The following is a 25,040-nucleotide window of genomic DNA, read 5'->3' as shown; positions in this document are numbered from 1 at the left end:
TTGCGTTTAGTCAATTGTCACGCTTTGCGCTGCCAAGTGGGAGACCTGAGTTCAATTCCCATTTCAAGTCCATAACCTTGTATTTCAGCAGGAGCTGGAAGCACCACTGAAGCAGCATGCCTGGTCCCCAGAGTGCCTGGAATTGCTTTCCAGCAAATCTGGCCAATTAATAAACAATCTTGACAGGAGTGAAAGATGACAGCCCCATGGGTATGCAACAAAAAAAGGAAACAGAGGCATCCAAAGGGAAATAAAGGTTACTTTGCAGAATGTGGGCTCTTAAACTTACAATAATTTTTCAATCCTTTAGCCTTCCTATATGTAGCAGCCTGCTTTGCTCATTAAAGCAGGAAGCAAATCTGGGCTCCCTAATTCGTTGCCTTCTCCTAGCTTTGGGGGGATAGATCAGACTTCTTGAGAAAATACTGGGTGAAACCCTTGGTCCACTGGAGTCAATGAGAGTTTTTTCCCTGGTTCCATTCTGTCAGTATTTCAGTTCAGTATTCACTGGACATTGATATTTGACTTGAACCATTAATGGCTTTGAGATATATGATGTGCCTTTGGCTAAATCACAGAGATAGTAGCATAGTCTCAGAACTCTTATTAATCTCGAAATAGTCACAGATTTTTCTTTCATTATATTTAATTATTTTTATTCATTGTCAACCACAGGCAATGTGATGAAAACAGGCTTCTCTATTAAAAATTTACTGGATTGCTTACAGTACTGGGCAATTTTAATAGCCAGCAGTACAGCAATGGTCACAGAGAGGTATTTTGGAGAGAGGCAGTGGAAGAACTATCTTTTCCAAAAAGTCACTATACAAGTGAGCAGAAAAGACTGATTCCTGCTTCTTTGAGAACATGCTATCAGAAAGAGAAACGAAGCTTTCTTTTGTGGAAGCCTTACTCTAGTGGGTTAAATAAATCTTGGCAGTTGTTCAAAGGAAATTTTCTTCTGCTCAGTTTTGCCGTCAGTTTTCCAAGCTCTCCCCCAAACTTTCCAAACATCAGTGTCCTTAACTCTACTGCTCTCACTACTACTTATTCCTCAGGTCAATACATCACTTCATGTAGTATTTCTCTCAGCTCTTTCTAACTCTTTCTACTAGGGAAAAGGATAATCCTTCCCTACAGCAAAGGTAAGAGCAAGAATTATCTGGTATACACAACGACTGACACACCCTGAGGGGTGTGCTGGCAGGTAAAAGCTAGCATAGTCATCTGCAGTGCTCTCCCTCTGCCTCCCAACCACTGTGTCACCACCGAGCTTCATACAGCTCTGTAAGGTAGGACAGCTTCTAGCAGGAAGAAAGAGACCTCCAGTCTTCATAAATTTTACGGCTGCCACACCTCCAGCCACAGCAGCAGTAGCCGTGAAGTATGTTATCCTGCCTACCCAACATTCACACAGTGCTCCACGAATTCTTTCTTTTTAAACGTAGTCACTCTTGGCTGCTCACATATGGCAAGCTGTATAAAAAGCGATTTTCTTTCTGGAAAGACTGACATTAATAACATGCTATCAAATCTTCTTGTACTTTTTTATGAGGCCAAAGAAACCTCTAGGGTTTATTATTTCTGGTGTTTGTATATTACTGAGACAGGTTTACATCTTTTATTCAGTGTGTTAATGCTAGCAAGCATCCTCATACTTTTCTTCTCTTCCTGCTGCTGCTTTTTCTTGCAGAAGAAAAACAAGACAGGATAGAAGTCAGGAGAGAAAGAACAGACTTTCTTGAAACCCACCTGAACAGCCTGGAGCGTTATTATGCTTGACGTTGGGATGAAGGGGACAGTGACCAGCAGACATCAAGATTTTAATCCACTTTTTCATTCTCATTTTTGTTTATGCTTTCTGTTTCAAAATTTTAATTCCCTCTTCTACAAAGCAGTCAATTTTCTTAGACAAAGTGACAGACACTTTCTGGATGAGAGCAGAAAATGATGCAAACTGCATCCTTTACTGACCCTTATTGCACTACTAAAGGAACATACTTCAGCACAGTATGCAAGCATTAACTTCAGTTTTTTCTAAACAGGGACATGTGAATAAATTGTAGATTCAGAAAGGGGCTTAGAAGGCAGTTACTGAGTAAACTCCATAAACTTTGGACTACCAATTCAATTGTCCATTAGTGGGGATATCCCCATCATCTGAGTACAAACGATGAATTTCTTTATTCTTCTTTATTCTCTACTGTGTTTGTGCCATACATAAATATATGAAGGTGAAGTACATACCTGAAAATAAGGAACCTAATTTCTATACCCTGCCAATGAAACATATATGTTTCATTGTATATGAAACAACAACCAGCAGGCCACACGGAAAGCTCCCTTGCGGGAAGCAAAGGCTGCGCTAGAGAATGCTCCGGATTCAAGAGCCACTTCTAAAAGCATTATCACAGAGACGGGCGTTACAGGTCCAGAATGCAAACTTAATTGCATAAAGCAAAGTTATTTGACAAAACAAAAAAAATGAGCAGAGAATGTAATCCGTGCTCAGGACACAGCTATCCAGACGGACCTTCAGATTAAGGTTGCTTAATTTTCTGCTACCAAGCAGGCTTAATTAAGCATAAGCTAGGAAATAGACTATTCAGTCAAGGCAAGAGTCACATTTAGTGAAGCATCCAAGAAACTTTCCTGAGTCAAAATTATGGCCTTTCAGAAGTACAAGAATGCAGGCAGAAGGACACTGCTGAGAGCTGAGTATCAGTTACTTAGACTGATACTCAGTTCAGTTCTACCAAAGACGACTTCAAAGATGTAAATCTTTGGCAGACTCAGAGCCTGATGACTAGCACCGTCAGGCCTTCCAGAAACTCTACTGCAGTAAGAACAAGAGAAAAAGCCTTAGTTTCTTCTCTTATGTGATGACACCAGTGTTTCTGTGCTAACCTCCCATAGGCTGGCAGTTCTGCTGCATCACATGGGTTTAAACTTCGTTGGCCAAGAAGGACAGTTAATTTCAGACTTACAAGCTGCACACTGAAATATATTTTAAGAAGGAACTTGTGTTTATAAAACTGTCAACACAAGGCATTGCAAAGCTTTTCTAATTACACACTTTTACCATGTCAGTTGCTGTTTCTTCAGCTGTTTATGTAAGAAGTTTAATGAAATTAACATATAGCCTAGAAATAATTATTCCCCTATGTGTTTTATCCTCTCTACCATAGTATTTTTTGTGTGTCGCTTTGGTTTCAAAGGAATCCAGACCTCTGTGATCATGCTGTGGGTACGCGTACGGATATCTGCATGTGTCTCTGCTATCCCCTAACAAGTCCGAAGTCGTTATTTAACTGACCAAAGACATAAGCTAATTACAAGTTTATTGAACATCAGCTACCAAGCACAGGGGAAACTGAGGGGAAAATAGCACTGTAAAAGCAATCTCTATTAGATATGAAAACCTCACACAAGAGCAATATTTTAAATAACATTAATGGTGGAAAAAACTTCCGTTATATTTCACACCTTGTCATCAAAAAGTCTAACAACAAAACAGAAACCCAAAGGAAAGTAGATTTTACTGGTTCCATGCTTCCATAAATAATTGTTAATGCGGATGCTGAATAACGTCCTTGCTTTTCTTTACTTCTCTGGGCTTCAGCATCACTAGTGTTAAGGACAGAAATAGCCACTGCTATCCACTGAAAAGGCATTTGATATTAAACAAGTATTAACTTCTGAGTCTCATAAGAAAAAAACCTATAGTGGAAGCTATGGTGACCATATATATATTCTATACCAAGAACTACTGTATCCTTTCCTTGCAGGATACACCATATTCCATCATGCATTTAAGTTTTCACTGAAAACACTCTTACATTAACATGGTCCAATTTTGGACTTTAATGTGGGAATCAGTCTAAGAGAATATACTAAGCTCTAAAAATAATGAGTGTACTACATCTGAAACACCAATGTAAACTGCTATTGTTACAAGATTCAAGTTTTTACTTTGGAGACTTACAGAAATTCCTAAAGAACAGCAGAGTTCTTCTCAAAGTGGATCTAACAATTCATAGCAATAAGATGTTAAAAACCCCTATAAATCCATGGCAATAGGAATGATTTTTCTAGTGCCAGTGTAAGTTCAAAAATCAGATTCTTTTCCTGAGGTGTCTAACAAAGAATCTTACTGCTTCAAAGTTATCTCAACTCCACTGGGCTAATTTATAAAAATCATTTAAAATCAGATACCTAGACCTGTTTTGTCTTCCTCTCTAAGAACATCATGGGCATGTAAGCATGGCAAGTCAAACCCTGGGATGCTGCCTGCATTTAATTAATCAGTGTGACTTAATCTGGCTGCTTTTAATTTAAAATGCTTTATGGGAGACTTAGGAGTTGACAGCTGATTTGTTCATATCAGATTTGCAAGCCTGCAACCAGCCAGTTCCTCTAAACAACCCTTCCTTTTTTCCATCCACCGTTTATTGTGAGTAGAGGTGGTAAGCATTTTCTGATTTAAAGATTCTCACTAGAAATTACTAGTTTGTCAAAAACCAGCTTTATTCATTGAAATTAGTTGGTTTTGAGGAACTCCCAGTGAAACCCTGCAGAGGTAATGGAGGAAGATGACTTCCAGGGTGTGGACTAATCCTAACAAGCAAACCACCTCAAAGTCAAAGGACGTCTATTTTGCCTAGATCCGCAAATCCCAAGCCGCCCTTCCACACTCTAATGTGAATTCAAAACAGCTTCTTGGGGATTTTGCTTGGTTTGCTTCTTCCAGATTTCTCTTTTGCAGAAAATTTCAAAATTTCTAATTTTCCTTCTGGAATGGAAGTTGGAAGCTTGGAGGATTGGGTGCAACAGAAATGTTGTGCCAGCCAGCTCTACTTTTGATAGTTTCAAGGTCAAGCACACATTTGGTTTACTTCAGACCATCCAGAACTGGGGAGTGCTCATCTTCTGCTAACCCTTCTGAAGATTTGCCTTTTTCTTGAGGGCAGTAAATGCTAACCTGCATTAATAAAAGTTGTCACTGCCCTACAGAAACAGAGCCCCCCTCATCTCATATTCTCCGCAGTTCTGTTTGTCTAGTTAGACTGAAGCGATTTCAGCCAGGGGCAGTGTGTGAGGGCAAAGTATGCTCTATATACTACTCAGAATCTTGTCTGTCAAGAAAACCTGAAGTCCTATATAGGTGCTTAAGTTTAAGCCTGCAAGTAACACCATTATATTTCAGAGTTTCTGAGACTGCGGTTTTTGCTTAGGATGAAGCCAGCACTTGCTGTATATTAAAAAGAGCTCAGCTATAATAGTGTCTGATCTTGTGGTAATGATACACTCCTTGAAAAATGTGTGAAAATGTTTAGAGGGGAGGTATTTTAACAAGTCTGGGGGAAGATAAATCACAGCTATTGAACTATTCATTCCTGAAATCTTAATAAAATGTGAACTGTTTGGGGTGGGGAGGGGGTTAGCAAAAAGCTGTGCTTTTCTATCACAGATTATTTGTACATGCTGTTATCAGGGTTATACTGTCATACACAGGCATGCCACCTCTAAGGAAAAAAAAGTCTACTGCTAAAATTGCAAAATTGTTAGTGAAAATTTCAAAAAATAAAGTCTAAAATAAATTGCAAGCCAATTAAAACCTGATAATAGAAGTTGTGAATGTGAGGTGTATTCTACACTGAACTGACAACTGGTTGGGAGAAACTTGGAAAAAAGTAAAAAAATCAGTCTTGCATTTCACACAAACAATATGTTTCCACACGTTTCATACCACGTATGTTCTTTTGTGGAAATGCAGTTCGAAAGGAATAACAAGTACAAAGAAGTTACACCCCCTAGTTTAATTTGTACTGGGAAGTTTCTTTTACTGTTCACAAGAATTTCACAAGAATAACCGCAATGCCAGGTTCCTCTTTGTAAAACTGCAGCATGTCAGTCGCAGATGCCCAGGAGAAATGAGGTCAGACTTCCACACTTGGATCTCTGGGGCTACCCTGGAAGTCCGCTGTAGCAGTTACAACCTCCTGGTTGTAAAAGATGAGGAGTCAACCACAGAAGCACCCTCTCCAATACACTACAGTAAACGCAGTCAAGAGGGTCATCTCCCTCTCCATCTGGTGACAGAGCAGAGGGACAGCAGGCAGTAGTGACGCTGTCAGCACAGAGGCTGCACTTCCACCCAAAGGCAGGTGCGAATATACTTGAACTGCCTCAACTGCCAGTCCAGGCTGAACAGACAGAAATGCTGCTCTGACCTGACTACAGCTTGGAAATAACCACAAAGACCATAATTTTCCATCATCCTTTTCTTTCCCCTATAAGCAGCACCTTTTTCTGACCCTGGGCCTCGACTCCCTCCTATCTTCCTTCCCAGCAGTTTTGCATTAGGCAGAGACAGTACTTCACTTCGATCTCTCCATAATCTCATCACTGGCATTGCATCTGGACTGGCAATACCATCAGTACCTGGCTTTGGCCTGAGTTCCCTGGCCACATCTGTTTCAGATTTAAAGGTAGAATATGAAGTCCGTGGGACTTCATAGAAGGAAGACGGACTTATTTCTGCAGGAAGTGGCCTTACAAGCTTCCTGCATTGCAAAACAATCCTAATTTGACTCTCTCAAGCAACCAAGAACCAAGACTCTCTTTTTACAAAGGGAGGAATATAGCGATACTTAAATCATGTGAATATAATTAGTACTTCAGACTTGAAAGTCCTGCCATCTATTCATAACATCATACACTTCAATAACATCGATAACAAGTGAACAGAAGACTCTTGAAAGGAAACAGGTTGGTTTTGCCTTACCCTGATTTTTGACTCAGTTCCCTTTCACTGTTGAGAAGCACCATTTCCTCCTTCATTTCTTGTTCTGTTGCTACGTTATTTCTGAGTCTCTGTTGAGAATTTGCTTCCCGTGCACCATCACCACCAACCGCCTGCAACACATACGTTCCTGTGATGCCTGAACTCTCATCCTCTGTAGCCAGCCTGTCCGAAGGAGAACAGCCCTCATATTCAAAAGATTTCTGAAGGGGAGTTTCTGCTTGAAATTCTGCCTGAGTGTCAAGAACCGATTCGTGTGCTACAACAGCTGCTGGTTCTTCGCCAGAATGTCCAGACCCTGGTTTTGGCATCTCTGACTTGGCAGAAATTTCTTCAGGTGATATGTCACTGACTTCATTTTGGCCCAATATAATCCAGCCCTCATCTTGCCCACAGCTTTCCTGTGATCTCCTTTCATCATCCAGTTTTTGAGGCACAACAGAAGAACTTTTCTCTTCTAAGTGAACAGAGTCCCATTCAGTCCCACAAACAGAGTGATCTTCCCTTTCATTTGTAATGGAGATCGGCTGAAAGGTATCCAAGGAGCTCGGTGAAAAGCCTTCATGAGATTCCGTTTGTTCTGCTACGTGAGCTTCTTGAAATGCAAAATCACTTTCATTTCTTTCAAGGGTATCCTTCGTTGAAGGTATATTTTCTTCCTCAGTAACAAGGATGTAATCCATCTCCAGTGAAGCTGGATCTTGGTGCACCTGCATCCTCACATCTTCCTCAGTCTCTGTACTTTCCAGTTCAGGGCTCTCAGAGGACTTTATCGGCTTAATCTCCCTACAAAGTAGGGATTCAGTCCCAGCTTCTAAAAAAGCAGACAAAGAGAAACTCCTTTTAGTTTTTTAATTACTATTTCAGTCACCATGATTTCTTTAAATCAGTATAGTGAGATAAAGCTCTTCTCAGTTTGCTCTGCTCTGTTAATGTGTACTTGAATTTTATAACATCATCATGATCATTATACAGATTATACATTAACACTGTAATCATTCCTAAGGGGGAAATGACTCAGTGTCCCGTATGCTAGGCCCTGTACAAACAACAGAAATAATGTTCCTATTTCAATGTTTAAAAGCTTTAGATCTGTGTAGAAGGGTGATGCTAGAGGTCTTCCCAAAGTACAGAGTTTTGTACGTCAGGGAGACACACAAACTTCAAACTTCGCTCAAAGCCTCATCATTCAGCAGCAACACTCCAGACATTTCCTTCTTGCCTTGCCCTATGAACTTGCTCTGGAAAGCAGGTTTTCTTACCATCGGGTGATCTTTTATCTCCACCTGGCGGTGAGTCGAGATCAGTTGTTTCTGCTTCAGATTTTCCTGTCGAAATCTCAGAAGTTCCTAGAGTTACTTCAGACTTGGAGAGTGAAGGTACTGACGTGTGATTTTCCTGAAGGCGCTCTGTGGATGTGTCAGGCAACTGATCTTTAACGCTGCTGTCTTTGGTCATTAGGATGCCTTCTGCACCTTCTGAAGGAGTTGGCAGTGGTAAAGGTTTTTTCAGAGAAACGCTGTCACAAAATGGCTGCTGTAACCAGAGCTCATCCTTTGCACACTCTCTGCTGCCAGAGCGTTCACCATCAAAAGATCCATAGGACGGTGGAGTACACACCACTGGTGATTGGTCGCTGGGCATTTCCTTAAACACAGGAACATCATTTTCAATTACATCTTCAGATTCTTTCACTATGCCATCAACCAGTTGATCATTTGAATCAGATTCATTACCACCAGGCAGAAAGGATTTGGGAAAGAATATCCGTTTATCTTTTGACTCTCCTTCTGCTGCTTCACTGCCTACTGCTGCCAGTATGTTCCTTCCACCACATGTGCTTGCCGGGACATTAGTCACCACTGTGTTCCTGACGTTATATTCTAACCCTGTCTCAGATTCATCCACACATTCTTCTGACATGTCTAGCTCATCAACAGTTATTGCTGTATGGTCAATATCAGAATATTTTCCAACTTCAATCAAGGCACTAATTTCTTTTAAGCTTTGTTCTCCCCTATCAAGTAGAGTGAAATCCACGGGAACCAAATGCATTTGGGAGGTCGTTGTCTGAGCTGTATCAGTTGGTGTTCCTTGGTGGCTTGCAGGAATAAAACTTTCATGGAATGTGTCCTTCAGATCTAAGGACGTCACTTCTAAAACTTCATCAGTAATTTCAGCCGATTCAATTGGGTCAGTAACAAGTTTATTTTCTAGACCATATTCTTCCAAAATTGCAAACTCAGGAGGCTCCTGAGTATTAGAAGAGATTAGCTGATAGGATTCATTGGTCTTTCCCTGATCATAGTCCTGGGGGCTACCACTTTCAGACTGTGTCTCTACCTTCTGCATTACTAACTGACACTTTGAATCAAAATCTGCCTCTTTACTCATATTTGACCATGCATGAACCGGCTGACTATCTCTGTCTTCAGGCTCCACCCCAATCTGAGAAGATGGGATAAAGGCATGCTTAGCTTCATACTCCTGGCACACGTCAGGACTGCTTGATGCCTCTGAACTATTGTCTTGGGCACAGTGACTTAATATATCAGGATTTTCACCATCTGATTTCAAAGAGACAGTCTGCTCAGCATTAGTGCACAGGTCAGGTTCCACTGAAAACAGCTGATCACTTTCTTGTGTGTTATCCTGTAAAATATCTGGGATAAGTGCAGCCTGGGGAACTAATATACTCCACCCTGGACTTGACTTCTCTGTCATTTCAAAGGATAAGTCTTCCACAGTGAAAGCAGCACCTGGCAGGGAGTTGTGCACTTCTAATCTTTCACAGGTGTCCTGCTGTTGTTCTTGAGGAATGAGACTTGCATTTCCCTCATTGTCTTTTGGTAGATCCAGTACAGTGATTTCTTGAACTGATGTATTTGGCACACCTTGCTCCTCATCTGAAAAAGGATTCTGTGGAGTCAGTTGATTTTCCTCATCTGTAGGAAACAACTGCTCTTTCAAGCCCCTTTCTTCTTTATCCAGTACGAAAGGGTCAAATTGTTTGAACTGTACAGTCTCTTGGTTTATTTTACTATCAGGAATACTCATAGGATGTACCAGCCTTTCATTTTCTTTTTCATGACAGTACAGGGCGGGAGGCTGATTTCCATCGCTACTTGCATTAGTGAAATGTGCTTCTGTTAGTTCTTCTTCATCTTCTGAAGGTGATCCCCAGGAGTCCTCCTTACTATTTGTTAACTGGTTTGTTGCAGAGTGACTTGAAACAGAATACTGATCTTCCACTTGCTTTTCTTCACAAGGTTGTGAATTCCACCATTCTGAGTTGTCATCTGGAAAACCAAATGTTCCTACTGTGGATTTTGAATCACTTCTTAAATCAGCTTCCAATGACATACTCCACATATCTACAGCTTTTGAAGAATACTCTTCTTTATGACTAACAGCAAAAGTCGGTGTAGTACGCTCGTTCATTTGAGACAAATATGAGCCTTCTCCGCTACCTATTTCTTCACTGAAAATACTCACTTGAGCTTTTTTCTGAAGTGTTTCCCAGAGACCTAAATATTCAGAAGTCTCATTATGCTCCATGGTAGTGAAGTCCTCCTGCAATACTTTCGCAGCTTTAATTGTTTCAGGATTTTCATTGAAGATGCCCACCTGGACCTCCTCTCCCACCTTAGTTTTTGCATCTAAATTGTCTTCATTTGCTTCAGGACTTGTTGCATTGGATCGAGCATAATCCTCTCCAATTTCAGAAGCTTTGTGCTGTTTGTTTTCATACGTGGAATCTTCATGAATCACTTCTGGACATACCTCTGAATTCTCTGAATCCTCATTTATGTCAGGACTTGATAAAGAAGATACAGTATCATCATCTACATGGGCATTCCAAAAATCTAGGCTTTTAGGAACTTTGTTCTGTTCAGCGCTTTTTTCAAGTCCTTCTTCACATTCATTCCCAAATTCATTGCTTTTACAAGCATCTTCAAGGTTTTTATTATTTTTAATATCCCACATATCCCTACTTCTTTTGTGATGACTGGCAACTGGAAGGTCTCCCCACACATTCACAGATGCATCACTTAAATCAGGACTTGTTCCACTTGAGTGTGCATAATCATTTATTGAATCACTCCACACATTATCTTCTTCCAAATAACTTTTGATCTGTATATCCTTTGAAAGGCTACTTGTGGTGTTGGCCATTTCAAGGACTTCACTTGCCTCAGGACTTGTTCCAGGAGACTGCAAATCTTCACATGGCTGTGAATTCCAAGCAGTTTGGGGAAAACTGTCATTAAGCATTACACATGGCTCTCCGCAAAGATTATTAGCAGGTTCTAAATTTTCAGAGTTTTCATTTCTCCCAGAACCTATTTCATGTGAAAATGATTTTTCCACCACAGACATATCTGTAATGTCAGGAACACTGACATATCCAGAAGAAGGACTCTTTTTAAACTCATCTATGAAAGACTTTTCATGAGTGCTGTTCAGTTCTGAGCTATTTTTGAAAGATACTAACTCAGAATTACAGATGCCTGGGTGGTTAGAAACCACTTCATGTAAGCCCTCTTTTGCTTCCCCCAGTGCTTCTTGTGGCTCATTCATCAAAGGAATTGATGTGGCTAGGTGACAACCACTCTTTCCAGAGTCATTCCAGATGCCTGAGCTTCCAGGCATTTTAGAAGAATTATTTTCAGGATTATCACTATGCTTATCAGAACTTTCAGAGATACTTTCCATCTCAGGACTTGTTGCGTCCCCTGTCACTGTAGTCTCCTTTTCAGCTTTCTCAGAAAGCAGCTGTGATGTTTCACTGTAATTGTAATTTTGTGGTCTGGAGTCATCAAAAGATTCATAATTTCTGCCTTCCTCAGAAGCACTTGAAGAAGATTCTACATTATTCCGTGACAAGTCTTTCCTCTCTTCCTGACTAAGTGGATTACTTTGATTGGAAAATGACTCATTCTCTGTGACTAACACTTCCAAACTAACACTATTCCTCATTTTTTCTGGGGAGCTGGGAACTTCTATTGTTGACCTGTTTCCGTCGGAATCTGCGTTACATGAAGATTCGCTGTCCTCTTGCACTGGTTTATTACAAATGTCACTAATCATTTGCTGTCCACTTGTCTCATCTGTTCTCTTATATTCCTCTTTTCCTTCCTGAGAGATGACAATGGCATTGTCCCAGCCTTCCTCACAACCCTGCTCACTCCGTAAACTCCATGAGTTCAGCTGCTGCGCTGAATCCTGGCTATCCAGCTTTTCACCAACACCAGCAGTGTTTTGTGCTGTCTTCTCACTCAGTATCTCACTCTGTAAGTCACCTATTTTCAGATCCAAATCATTCCCAGTGTCTGAAGTTGGCGTAGATGTCTCTGTGTCTTCTACAGGAACACTGCTCCCTGTTTCTACATTTTCAACAGCAGTCTGTCCAGTATTTAATTCGTTCCGTGGTGGTGATAAGTCATTGACTGTTTGATTGTATAGCGGTGTTAGTCTTCTGTTTTCAGATACAGAAAAGTTATTCTCTCTGGTATGTATCTCAGTTGAAAAACATTGATTAGCTGTTTGTTCTGAATTAAGGAAAGGTTTAGCAGAGGCAGAAAGAGCAGTAATTTCAGAGTTTCTTTCTTGTAACTGGGTGACATTATTTAGGGGAGTGTTCCAGATGTCTGTGTTTCCGGCGCTTGAAAAAGGCATGTTTCTAGGAGATAATGGTTCCTTATATGCTTTCTCAAGTACTTTTGGCTCAGCCAAATTTGGGTTTATCAATTTATCAATAACTGTTTCTTTGTCAAAATCTTTGTCCTCATTTTCTCTTTCGTCTTCCACATACGTAGGTGATATATATGAATCAGATGTTGAATAATTGGTGTCTGGTGGAGACACAACTAAATCTTCACCTATGTTTGATGAACTAAGATCTGAGTGTTTATACAAGAAGGTATCCTCCCATGGCACCACTACTCCTGTTACTTCTTTCCTGATGTTTTTATCATACATATTCCAGGTCTCTATATTTTCAAATTGTTTTGGTCTATGTTTAGGGTCACCAAATACAGTTTTTTCCTCTGTTTGCAGCTTGGCGTTATTTTGCATATTGTTGAAAACGGGATTTGTATTTTCAGATTTTCCATATTCTTCTACTGAATAATATCTTTCTTTATTCCAGGCTTCTGGCGATACCTGGATAGGTGGATTTTCAGTCTCATTGTCCACTGTGATTTCTGAAGAATCTGATAAACTATTTTTTGATATGGCCCATTCCTCAGGAATATTCACTGATTTTTTTTCTCTATCCAGTCTGGGCATGTTCCATACATTTTCTGAGGATCTAGCAATATCTCCTGCATCAAACTTAGTCCAGACTTTGTAAGAGTCTCCCGCTAGCTGACTACCTTTCCCTTCACCACTACACCATGCATCTGACATCATAGGTGTCGGCTGACTGACCTTCCATGGGTCAGTAAAGCTCTCCGGTTCTTGCTTTGTCTCCTCTAAAGAAGCAGTTTGCAAACGTGAATGTTCACTGTTTTTCTCTTGATTCTCATGGTTCCAATTATCTTGTTTAAACTGATTATCCCACAGACCTGCTTTCATGTATTCCACTTGCTTTGGCTGTTTTTGGAGGAATACAGAATCTGAGGCTCTTCTATCGGTATGTTCTCGTAGCAAGGGACTTTCTTTACAATCTTTCCATAAGACAGGGCTCTGAAATACAGATCCCTGCTCACTTGAACTCCATGTATCAGCATTTCTGGATTCTAGGTCAAAGCCATCCCACCAGCTCCCATATCTAACACGAGACTGAGAATAATTTGTATTATCTATTTGATTAATTTTTTTTATGACATCTTGCGGGAAAAATAAAGGCTGCCCATTATCTAATGGTGAAGTTTCTACAAGACTGTTCATAGGAGTTGGTGGAATTCTTGAATCAGCAGATTTCAACATTTCTGGTAAAGAAGAATCACCTTCAACTAAATTGATCAAACTTGACGTTTTCTCACACATTTCGCCTGGATTCTCATCAAATTCAGCTAAATTGTTTTCCTCATTTGTTGTGATAAGTAAGTCAGTTGAATAATTTGCTGTATCATTTTCTAGCAGGTTTGCCTCATCAAGTTCTTTCTGCACAGTGAGTTGTTGTCCTTCTGATGAATCACTATTAAGGAAATAGTCGTCTGCTGGGGAACAATCAACAGAACGAGAAGATGACTCGGATGGAGCTGTAACCACAGGTGCCAGATCAAAATTGAAAAGATCAAAGTTATCGCTGTTGTCTCTAGACTGAGGTTTTTGTTCTTCGGCTATTGCTCCTTCAGGAATAGGGCTATAGGAATCAAAGCCAGGCAGAAGACTGTGATGGGAAGCAGCACCTTCTGCAACAGGGCTATCATCACTAAGGAAAACAGAACTCTCCTTGGAAGACCGGCTGCTTCTAATAGTAGCCAATCCGCTGTCTGGACTCACAAGGTCTACATTAACATCAATGTGGGCTTGCATAGATCCATTTAGATCTTGAGGATTTTCTATAAAATTGGCAGAACTGGGCTGTGGTTCTACATCAGAACCATATAACTCCATAATACCAGAAGATCCTTGTGAAAGTGGAGCACTTCCAGCAACAGCTTCAGTAGAAGAAGTTCTACTGTTTGATACCATTTCTGGTTGTCTTCTATTTATAACTTCCTTAACTAGAAGAAAAATTTGATCACAGGTCACCAAAGAATTTTCTTGATGATAAATGAGAATTTGGTCACATCCACATTCTAGAGGATCCAGCTCCAAACAAGGATTCTGACATTCTTCTAATTCACAGCAGATCTGTTGAAAAATAGGATGTTTCAAAAGCTATTGCAATCATGGGCATAAAGGCACATATTGACTACTTCATCATGTAACACAGCCATATCTATCTATTCCTATTAATCTGTTTCTTGGCCATTTCGCTGGAACAGCCTTATTATGATCCGTAAATAGACGAAGTATTAAAATAGAAGAGCAGTACAAAATACTTATTATATAATTGGCCAGAATATTTACTTGAAATTATACCATTTGACTTTCAAGTTCACTTTTCATTAGTAAAAGAAAATCCAAATAAAAGTTTAGTCGTTGCCTTAAGAAATCTGGGTAAAATATGTAAGGGTACATGAGAAAAGTATTTCTAGAATGTGATAATTAGATTCATAAAATAAATACATTTATATTGACCTTGAAAGCAATAGAGTCATTTAGCCACCTGTCCCTAAAATCAGAAGTTTTTAAGACTGAGAAGAAAGTTCAAAAAGTTACCACTGAGATGATTTCTTCCATTTGGGGACAAATACATTCAAAAAAAATGGACAGCCCTTGGCTTTGGATAAATGAACAATAATGAAGAAATGAAATTTGGCTTCATTTCAGAGCTTAAATTCTTTAGCGATAACATACACATAGATGAGTTCTGGTCATTACCATTTATAACGTGTTTGCTTATCCCTCACTGCCAAAGACTCATTTGTGTAGATCACAATAAAAAACCAAGCCAAAACTAGTAAAAAAAAAGATCATTCTGTTTTAGCTAAATTGAAAAAATCTTGTCCCCTTCTGTATTTCTTGTAACCATACACTTTTTGTATTAGGCTGGCCTGAAACAATCATAAATATCACAGTCTTTCATTTTGCATTATATAAATAATGGGGCCATTTCAAATAGCTACTCAGTTGCCAGCCAACTGCTGTTACTTTTGACCCCACTTAATTATTCAACACTTTGGTATATACTACTTTAAAAAAACATTTTTTTCAGGAAAGACATTATTTGATTCTTTTTCCAGGTACTTACTTGATTGCCTAGCTCTAAGTTTTCCGAGTATACTGCTATTTGTCGTTTTGTTTGCTTCTCATCTGACAAACAGTTGGCCAAAATGACAAGTACATCAAACCCATATTTATCTATGAATGCTTTCAGATCACCAACGAGACTCCTGTGTAACACGCAGTCCTGAAATATGGTAAGAAAGTAGAAGAAATATCAGCATCTTTTCCTTGCTCTTTCTGTCCAAATCTGTGGTGAAAATAGCCAGAAACGTTAATAAGCATCAGCGTCTGTAACTGGCAACAGAATTCCATTCCATTTGTCAAAACAGCTATGTGCTTAAAAAAAACAAGAACCGGTCTCACAACACAGTAACGGACTTCTATTTCTGAAGAACGCTAAAATACTAAATGTAGGTTTTGCCTTCTTGAAACTGCTGCTGAAACAGAATTCTTACTTGTTCCTACTATTTGCTTTTGAAAGGTTGCTTGCTACTGCTATTGGGTTGGGCTACTGCTTTTTCTTGAATAAAAACACTTTTTTGTTAGAAAAATAAAAATATTTTATGAAATTTGTCATGTCAGTATTTCATTTAAAATAATAGATGTTAAAATAATAGTATTGAGGTGCAAAATCAGGCACTCGGAAGTAAATTGTATGTGCTAATTTTGCAGCCCTTTATATGTATCCATTATGATGTTACATGATTGTATACAATTTTACCATGAATTATTCCTTTAGATTCCTTTATTCCTGCTCTTTGAATTCTGTGCAATTCTTCAAAACAATAACCCCCCAAAATAAGGACAGAGTAAGGCAAACTAGTTTCAAAATCTCTTTGTGGCAAAAAAATGCTTCTTTTCACACACACCCCACACCAAATACACAGGAGGTAAACATTTGTCCTTCCTATTCTCATTTGTACTTTGACTAGCCCAATGTTGAACTATCTAGATTTTGCAACACAAACCATACATCCTTCTTTCTCACCTGGGGACATAATGCATAAAGTATAAATGTCTCTCTTCAGTCCTCAGTTCTGGTAACTGCCAGTGAACAAACTCTTAGAGATTTTATTTTCTCCTTTATGTTTCTGCTATTTGTATTTGAGATTATTTTTTGTCGTCTTCTAGCTAATAGTTCTTCTGATGCTGCCAAGCTACACTGGCCCTGAATAAACAGCAGTTCATCATCAACACAACACAACAGTATAGGCAGATTGGCAAGTTATTTCCCTGCATCTGTCTCCTACCTGATAAATTACTGTTTTGGTTACATATATACAAATACTATTTATTAATCTACTCAAATGTGTCCACAAAATGCGTCTCCCTCCCTGTAAGTTAAACTTAAAACAAAAAAATCTGTTTGTCAAATGCTTTGGAAGTGGATTTTTTTCCAAGATTAGAGATGAAGTTCCACTTTGATGTTCGCATAGCACATAAAAATGACTTCTATGTGAAATTCACGCAGATTAACGCACAAACAAAAGTCAGCTGTCAGTTTACTGGTGGACATTCAGATACAAAATCTGAATAGGGGGTTATGGTGAGGAATTATGGCAAGTAAAGTCTGAACGTCCAAACCAGCAACATTTTTCTGAAGACTCAAGTATTGGGTATATTAGAAAAAGTACCAAAATGTGCTTAAGCATGGAAAAGTTACTTCAGTTATCCCATTCCTAACTGCAGTTGGAATTACTAAAATCTATTCGAATAAAAAATTTGAACTAGAGCAGATTCAAAACCATTGAAAATCCCTGATAAGTTATCTCAGTTACTCACTCACAGCCAATTCAAGAAGATCGGGAGGTCACAGGGAAGGACATGGACCAATCAAGGATCTGGTCTGGAAGGTGTTTTATGACTGTACATAAGGTAAATAAATGATCATTCTAAAAAATGTTCAGCCTTCAAGCCTCGTGATGCTTTATCTTCTATATTGCTTATATCAGCTGAAAATGCAAGGAATTAGAAATTTTCTGTTAAAATCACTTCAAGCCTCATGGAAGTGACATTGAATAATATCTGCCGTCATCTCAGCCCGCATTTGGCACTCACAAAGTGGTAGGTTGGGGAGTGCCACAAGTCCTGCTTTCTGCAGTATTTTGAAGGAGGAACCTCTTAACCTGCCTACATGGCAAGGGAGAACTCCCCTGTCACAACCATGGCCAACTGGAGAGTCAATAAGTGCATGCAGGACAATCGGAGGCATATTTCTAGAGTTTAAGGCCAAGGACCACTAGAGCATCATAGAGCAAGACTATGAATGGAATAGAACAATATACAACATTCACATGCTAGCAGCTATTTGTTGGCAGGAATGGTTACCACAGCAAGGGTGTGGCACCAAATGCCTTACAATGAAAAGTCAGTTCTACCAGTCAGAGCAGGAACTAAAGATGTAAATGGCCATGGTAAAGCCCCTGAAGGTGCTAAAACCTGAATTTGCCTTGTGTCCTGTTTTTTGCTAACTTGTGTCATATGATTAAGAGCAACACTGAGGAATTGGTATAGCGGCAAGTGATCCAGTAGCCTGCTGCTGTAAGCGGGGAAGTTGCCAAGTATGTATCCCTGGTGCAGCAATTGGACTGGAGAGCTTCACGCTGGGCCACATTAATATAAACAATAATGGATCTGCACTACCTACGTAATTACCTGATCCAGCTACTTGAGGTTCTCTCCATTTCTTCCATGCTTTCAAACTTACTATTATTCAGAGCCTGTATTTTTTCTTCTTGAGGTTCTCAGCATATTGATGACTGAGAGAAACACAAAGATTAACTCTGAGCAGGCTACCTGTCCCTCTCCATGGGGTACAAGCTGCAGACGGAGATCAGTTATGTACTACAGGTTTTTTTCTCTGTGCTTGGCCTTTGGGCTGTGTTGTCCTACACATATTCCTTGGGTGCGGAATCAACTCGGCCAGCTAACTGCAGGCAGCATCCACTTGGTACTAGCAATTACGTCACCTGTGCGTCCTTGCCTTTATCTAAAAGTGCAGCAACAAGTTCTCATATCAACATCCTTTCTGTTTGACAGCAGAAATGAGGAATGGAGTTGTTTCCTTATAAGAAAATCATGTAATAGCTAAAATGACCAAAAGGTGGAAATCTCTTCTATGAACAGGGTGTCTCCAGCATGCTGTGCATGGATTGGAGGCTCATTCAATGCTACACCCCTCAGGGTTCCCACCACCTAAAGGGATGTAGGATCATCTATAGTGTTTTCTCCTTATAATATTAGCTTTAATAAACAGCATTTTAAAAGACACCTCACTGAGTTTGCATGCTTTTCTTACTGGGATCATAATTGACCAGCGCCGCCTGGTGCAAAACCCTATCAACTGCTGAGAGACTGCTCAGAGCAGCACGGGAATGGGTTTAGGTGTGCCAGCACCATACGCCACATTGAAAGAAAACATCTCTAAAGAAAACATGCAACTTATTTGTGGATCTAAAAGTGCAAGAGGGCAAGAGATGTTTTACAGTGACATCCAATCAACAATAACACTGAGGAAGTCATTAAGGCATGTCAGAACACAGACCAAGTCAAGCAAAATGACACTGATCACATCCCATTTATTACTTTGCCCCATAGCCTGTCAATGAGAAAACTCTCTGACAAAAAGTCATTATTCAGCAAAGATATAAAACCCAAGACCATATTCATTCTGTGGCATGAAGAGTAAGATACAAGCTTCTCGCATTACTATTACTAAGCAACAATTAATATTCAAGTAATTCCTGACAACGTAAGTTACTCAATTTTCCCATAAACAGTCATTTTAATAACCAACAATAAATGTTTCTCATAAGTTGTTATTTCACTAAGTGCATCCAGAAATGAAACACAAGGCAAACAGACCTCATTAAAAGAATAGGTCAAAGAGTAAATTTGCTGGAAAATGCTGTTGACTAAGCTATTGAATAAAAGCAAGATCAGATTACATGTCTTACAGCATCATGACTCTACCTCATAAATTTTTTTGGTTGACTGGACTATTAATCAAAACATAAAATTAATTATTAATTTTAAAATAAGCAAAGGCAATTTTATTAATGTTAATAAATATTACTAATTTAAGGAATAATTTTTTCTAAAACTTAGTTTAATTCCATCCTTCCCCCCAAACATCCATAAAGTTTACTCTTTTAAACTAGTACCAACACCACAATTCAGATACTCCCTTCACAAGCATTCAAACATTCAAATAAATAAAGACAGTTGCAAACAAGAAGCTCTTATAAATTTCCCAAGACTATATATTGAAAGACATGGTAGACATACGGACTCTTCCACAAATTTGCTGACCTAAGTAAACAACCAGAATGTTGCATGTATTGTAAATGCTAATAGAAAATAAAACATTTCCTTGAGAAATGAAAAAATGCTAATCATTTCAACAGTTAAGCTGCTACATCCCAAATTAATTACAAGTACTGTAAAATATGCTGTTGATGAATCAGTATACTAGAAAATACAGCCAAAGTGACAAAGGTCAATCAGCTATTCATTCTTACACTACTTTTCCTTACTTTATTAGCATGTGGTGGCTTAAATATGGATTAATAAAGTGTACACCAGGTAAACAGCATATGTAAATATTATTGGTTGTCATAATGCCCTCTAAGTAACCTATAACAAAAAAAATGGACTGTAAGTATACTTGAAATGTAATACACTTGAAATAAATAGAATCTAGTAATAAATATATTTTGCAAATGCTGTTAACTGCGCAAATGCATAGTTAACAGCAATATGGATACTGGAGAAATTTACTGTCTCAGCATTTGTAATAAAACTGTGCATTTGTTTTGCCTAATGCGTATAAATAGTTTATACAATGCTACAACATTACAACATGGTGCACATTCTGAAATGACAAATATTTTTTTATCATCTGGGTAAATAGAATGAGAAAGTTTAAGAAATCCACAGACTTTTGAAGGATTTTTGAACGTGACCTGTTCAGTTATTATGCATTTCTGTTGAGAAGTACCATTTTATGTAGGTTATATATTGTTGTGGAACTTCTTTCTCTGAAACTCGATTTTCTTATAGAAATCTCTTTTTTTTAATTGAATAATTAACATGTCTACAAACATGGATGATCCTTTAAAAGAATAAAAATCTCAAAGAAATATCCGAAGAGGATTTGTAACTTCTCCATCTCTAGCAACACTTTTTGATTCATGAAGCCAACAGCCAATTACCCAAGTGATCACTGTAAATGTACATTACACACACTTCTGATTCTTCTAAGCTAACTGTGTCAATATTAACCTGACCAAATTAAGAACAAACTGTCTCTTTTGTTCTTCACACTCCTCACATGGAGAGCACAATATGGCTTTTGTCAGAGGTGCTCCATCATTTTGGCTCAAGGAAACTGTCAGTACAGTTTGGGATTCGTTATTCATGGGCAGATACCCTGATGGGTCTAATGAAGCCTTTCTGCTGACAACTCATTTGCTAAAAATACCCAACCATCACAAAATATAAATGAGGAATATCACTGTATCCCATTAAAATTTTCAAAACCAAAGCAATTATCACAATACAGAAGTCGATACATACTGCTTCACACAGTATTCTCTTAATATTTCATGGTCAGTACTTCTCCATTCCAGTTTATTTCTATGTGATCACTGATAAAACTTTATGACATACTTAAATTGCAATATAATAGGGTAAACACCAATGTTATGGCACACATGCAGAGCTAACAGTCTGTGTGCCATTTGTCGTAAATCCAGCTAATTACTAGAAGCCCCCTCCTTTTAAAAAAAAAGGCAAAAAACACAGAAAAAAACTCAATTTTTTATAAAAGTTTTCAGGTAAGGTCACTAAAAATGGAAAAAACCAGTATAAACAGTACGGTGTTTACAAGACTCCAGAAACACAGACAAGTATATTCACTATTTTACCTTTTTTTTGTATCCACACCACTGGTGAAAACACTGTATACAAAATTCACCACCTTTTCTGTAAAGAAAGATTGCATTTCTCTGTTGTGCATTTCAATCTACCAAATAGCAGCTCTGCTGTACCAATAGTTATCAGTCTTCTGAAAAGAGCAAAAATAGCAGCTAATTCTGCTTTCTTTGTGTTGCAAAGTTTCCAACAAGAAATAGGTATTAGGCCCTAAACTGAAGAGCAGGAGAACGGGCATTGTGCTACTCTGCTCTATAGAGATCCCAGTCACAGCTTATGTTTAACTTTAGGCATCCCAAGCTTAACTTAGAAGGAAATCTAAACAGAAAATTCTATAGCATTGTGAAACACTGCATATAGAATAAAGTGATGAATGCCCGTTTAGCACTGATCTCACTCCCCTTACTATAGGTGATGGCTGTGTTTTTACAGTCTATTATTTTCATTAAATACAGAATAACTAAAAAAAATAGAGCAAAGAAGAAAGAAGGATTCATCTATAATAAAAGAAATTATCATGCTTTGTTCAATGAAAGTGTGTTTAGCCAGCTTCACACTGGAAACAGTGCCTTTTCTACAGCACTAGTACATTTTATGACAGTGCGCCTTAACAATGATCCATTCATTATGAATTGAGATTACAGCTAAACAAGTTTTACTTGCACTTGATATGAGTACAAATTCTGTGTGTTCAAATTCAGACTTGTCCATTTTAATCTGTGTTTAACTAGAACTTGTGAAGATGTCCATGTTTTATATGTATTTAGCACAGCACACGACTTCCAGGAAAGACTGGAAAGTCTTGATTCATTCATAAAAGCTAAAAAAAAAGAAAAGTTGCTCAGGTAAACAGCCAAACTTCAGTTCCATTATTCCACATTTTCAGACCTAGCTGAGACAACTTCGAATTTAGCAGCTGGGCTACAGTCTCCGTGTATCTTAAGAGACATTATGATATCCATGTAACATAAGGATATCATAATGGCCCATGTAGCTGAGAACATTCTTCCTCCGGCTGGAATACCTGCCTTCAGCGGCCACCACTGCCACCCACCTGAAGGAACGCAAATTCTGACGCATAAGCAAGGCAGCCTCCCCTGACTGCTGAGGTGTACAACTAACCGCCTGAAACACAGCAGCCAAAAATGCTCTCCGGTGCCAGTGGGGTCTGTGCACATACACTCACAGAATGTAATAGATCAGAAGGGCTGGAGATGAAGTCCTGTTAAGGCGCTGCTGCTACTGCATGAGATAAACATTAAGCGCACAGCCTACAGACAAAACCAAACATAGGTAATGGTGTGCGTACCGTTGTGGTGTGCACTGGAACAACATGATAATATTAGATGGCTGTGACCACAAAATCTAGAAGAAAAAAGGCTTCGCAGTGGCACGGGAATCAAAGAAAGGATGTACATCACCTAGTCTAGTGAGATAAAGGTGAAAGCACTTACTTATTTCCATCTTAAAGGGAAGAAATTCAAAGCGCTTGTAATTTGTCTCATTGTTAATGGATGTTTTCTGTAATAAGGAAATCATGACTGATAAAGATAAAGCAGCCATTTTTCAGCATTTTTGGCAGTTGAGGGATAAGTAGTTTGGAGTTGTTAAAAATAAAAAATGCAGCAGAACATATAGATGTGATTTTCAAGTTTAAATGCCACCTCCTTTTTCAAGTGTGTCTTTAAAACTCTGCCTCTGTAGAATAATTAAAGGGACAAACTAGAAAACTTGCAATCCTAACCGTTCGACTTTTGCTGCAAGTAAGGAACTACAGGCAAATGTACTTGCCCTATGTTAAAATGTACTCCCTCCAGCTCATTTTAAAGGCTGAAGAAAGTATGTACATATTTTTCTGGAGCGAACTGCACGGAAAGGAAAGTCTCTTATTTTGAAACCAAAGGTATGAGTATCCAAAGCCTCAAAGTAAAGGAATCCAGTGACCTGCTTATGCACCACATTTATAAGCAAATATCACCTGTACAAAATATGCACAAAATATGGACAAAATGAAAAGGAAAAATCTCCATACTAGAGTACAGTATAGCATATACAATCTAATACATTATTTACCTCAGAAACTTAGAGGAGAAAAAGAGACACTATTTTTGTGTCTTACTAATCAATAGGTCACGTGGACATAGCATATGATACACTTTTTTATTCTCCTTTATATTATTCTGCTTTTTGATCCTGGGTTAAGGACTTCCATCTGATTTTTCCATAACTTGTAAATCAATTAAAAAATACTGAAAAAGACACAACCTATCACTTCAGTTACAAGGTTCATTTAATCACATACAATATTTGATTTCACTGTTGACTGATTAGCAAGTGGTAACAAGCAAAAGGCTGACTTGCCAGAGTGATGAATTAAAACATAAGAAAGATCACAACCATACATATACTGACCAGGAGCTGTCTATTTTAGCCAGCTAAGTCTCAGGTGTAAGTTTATAAGTAATAATTCATACCTTACAAAATAATTCCCATGCAAACATGGTAACGCAAAAACACATTTCTGGCTGTCAAGAAAATTTCTGGCAAAATTAATCAACCATTCATCCATTCAGGCTCTTTGCATACCCTCTTGTCAAAGAGGGAATACTAAGAGATTTCTTTCCTCTTCCACACACTCATTGCAATGGTTTGTAGAATCCATCAAGCCTGAGTTGATTTATTGAACTGTCTTTTAGCTCAGCAGTATAACTATAGCAAATGAACTGGTAACTTCTCAAAAAACAGCAGTGATTCAACAATATCTGGTTTATTTAATTCCTTCTAACTTCAGATTAGCAAATTCTTAAAGGCACTGACTTGCATTCTTTAGAAGTTCTATCTGCAATTTTATCCCCTTTTTTTTTTTTGTATTTTGACATTTGACAAAGGCATTTTTGATTTACAACTGATGCTAGAATCTACCTAAATCTTCACATCTTCACACTAGCTAGTATGCTTCTATTGCTAGTCAATAGAGCTTCCAAATTTAAACATAATACTGCCATGTACTTTTATGTGAGCCATCTTATTCATTATGCTATGAATACTGAAAAATAATTACCCACTTAAAGTCCCCACCTATTTCTTTAATTACATAGACAACTTTGCATGCATATTCAACTATTTTTGTATTTATCTAATCCCATCACGAGTAATGAGAATTGTTATAAAAAGTAGTTAAGGCACAAGAAACAGAGATATGCCAAGCCATTTGAAACACTATTTAAACATGGATTTTATTGCTAAGCATCGTCCATTGAACCCCACGAAGCACATTTATCACTCACCAGCTTTGCATTTTTCTTCATAAAGATATATGACCTTTGCCTATTAGATTTCATTAGCAGGGCACCATACAAGGCTCCTCTGCAGATGACAGGATAGAAAGCTAAACAACCTCGCCTGAAGGATTTGTGAGAACAAGCCCATCTTCAATCTTTGTCCCTGGGAGGCACTTCTAACACCTGCCAACCACAGCACTATCATCAGAAAAACATTTAGAGATTTATCTTCAGGC

General features: G+C 38.5%; 1 protein-coding gene across 4 annotated transcripts in view; it reads right to left on the bottom strand.

Annotated features, from left to right (window-relative positions):
- PRUNE2 (prune homolog 2 with BCH domain) overlaps nt 1-25,040 on the bottom strand; it is a 117,711-nt gene that overhangs the window by 52,739 nt on the left and 39,932 nt on the right. For 2 of the 4 annotated variants that reach the window (XM_075136510.1, XM_075136509.1), the window contains exons 6-8: nt 15,615-15,773; nt 8,068-14,611; nt 6,788-7,619 (exon numbers count right to left, since the gene is read on the bottom strand). In XM_075136510.1, the coding sequence (XP_074992611.1) occupies nt 6,788-7,619; nt 8,068-14,611; nt 15,615-15,773 (7,535 nt within the window). Of the gene's footprint in view, nt 1-6,787; nt 7,620-8,067; nt 14,612-15,614; nt 15,774-25,040 lie in introns of those variants that run through there. The other 2 variants (XM_075136511.1, XM_075136515.1) reach the window with 2 other exon arrangements.

Source organism: Calonectris borealis, chromosome Z, assembly GCF_964195595.1.
Source record: "Calonectris borealis chromosome Z, bCalBor7.hap1.2, whole genome shotgun sequence".
Taxonomy (NCBI): Eukaryota; Metazoa; Chordata; class Aves; order Procellariiformes; family Procellariidae; genus Calonectris; species Calonectris borealis.
The sequence above is the reverse complement of the archived record's forward strand: the minus strand, read 5'-3'. Positions and strand labels throughout refer to the sequence as shown.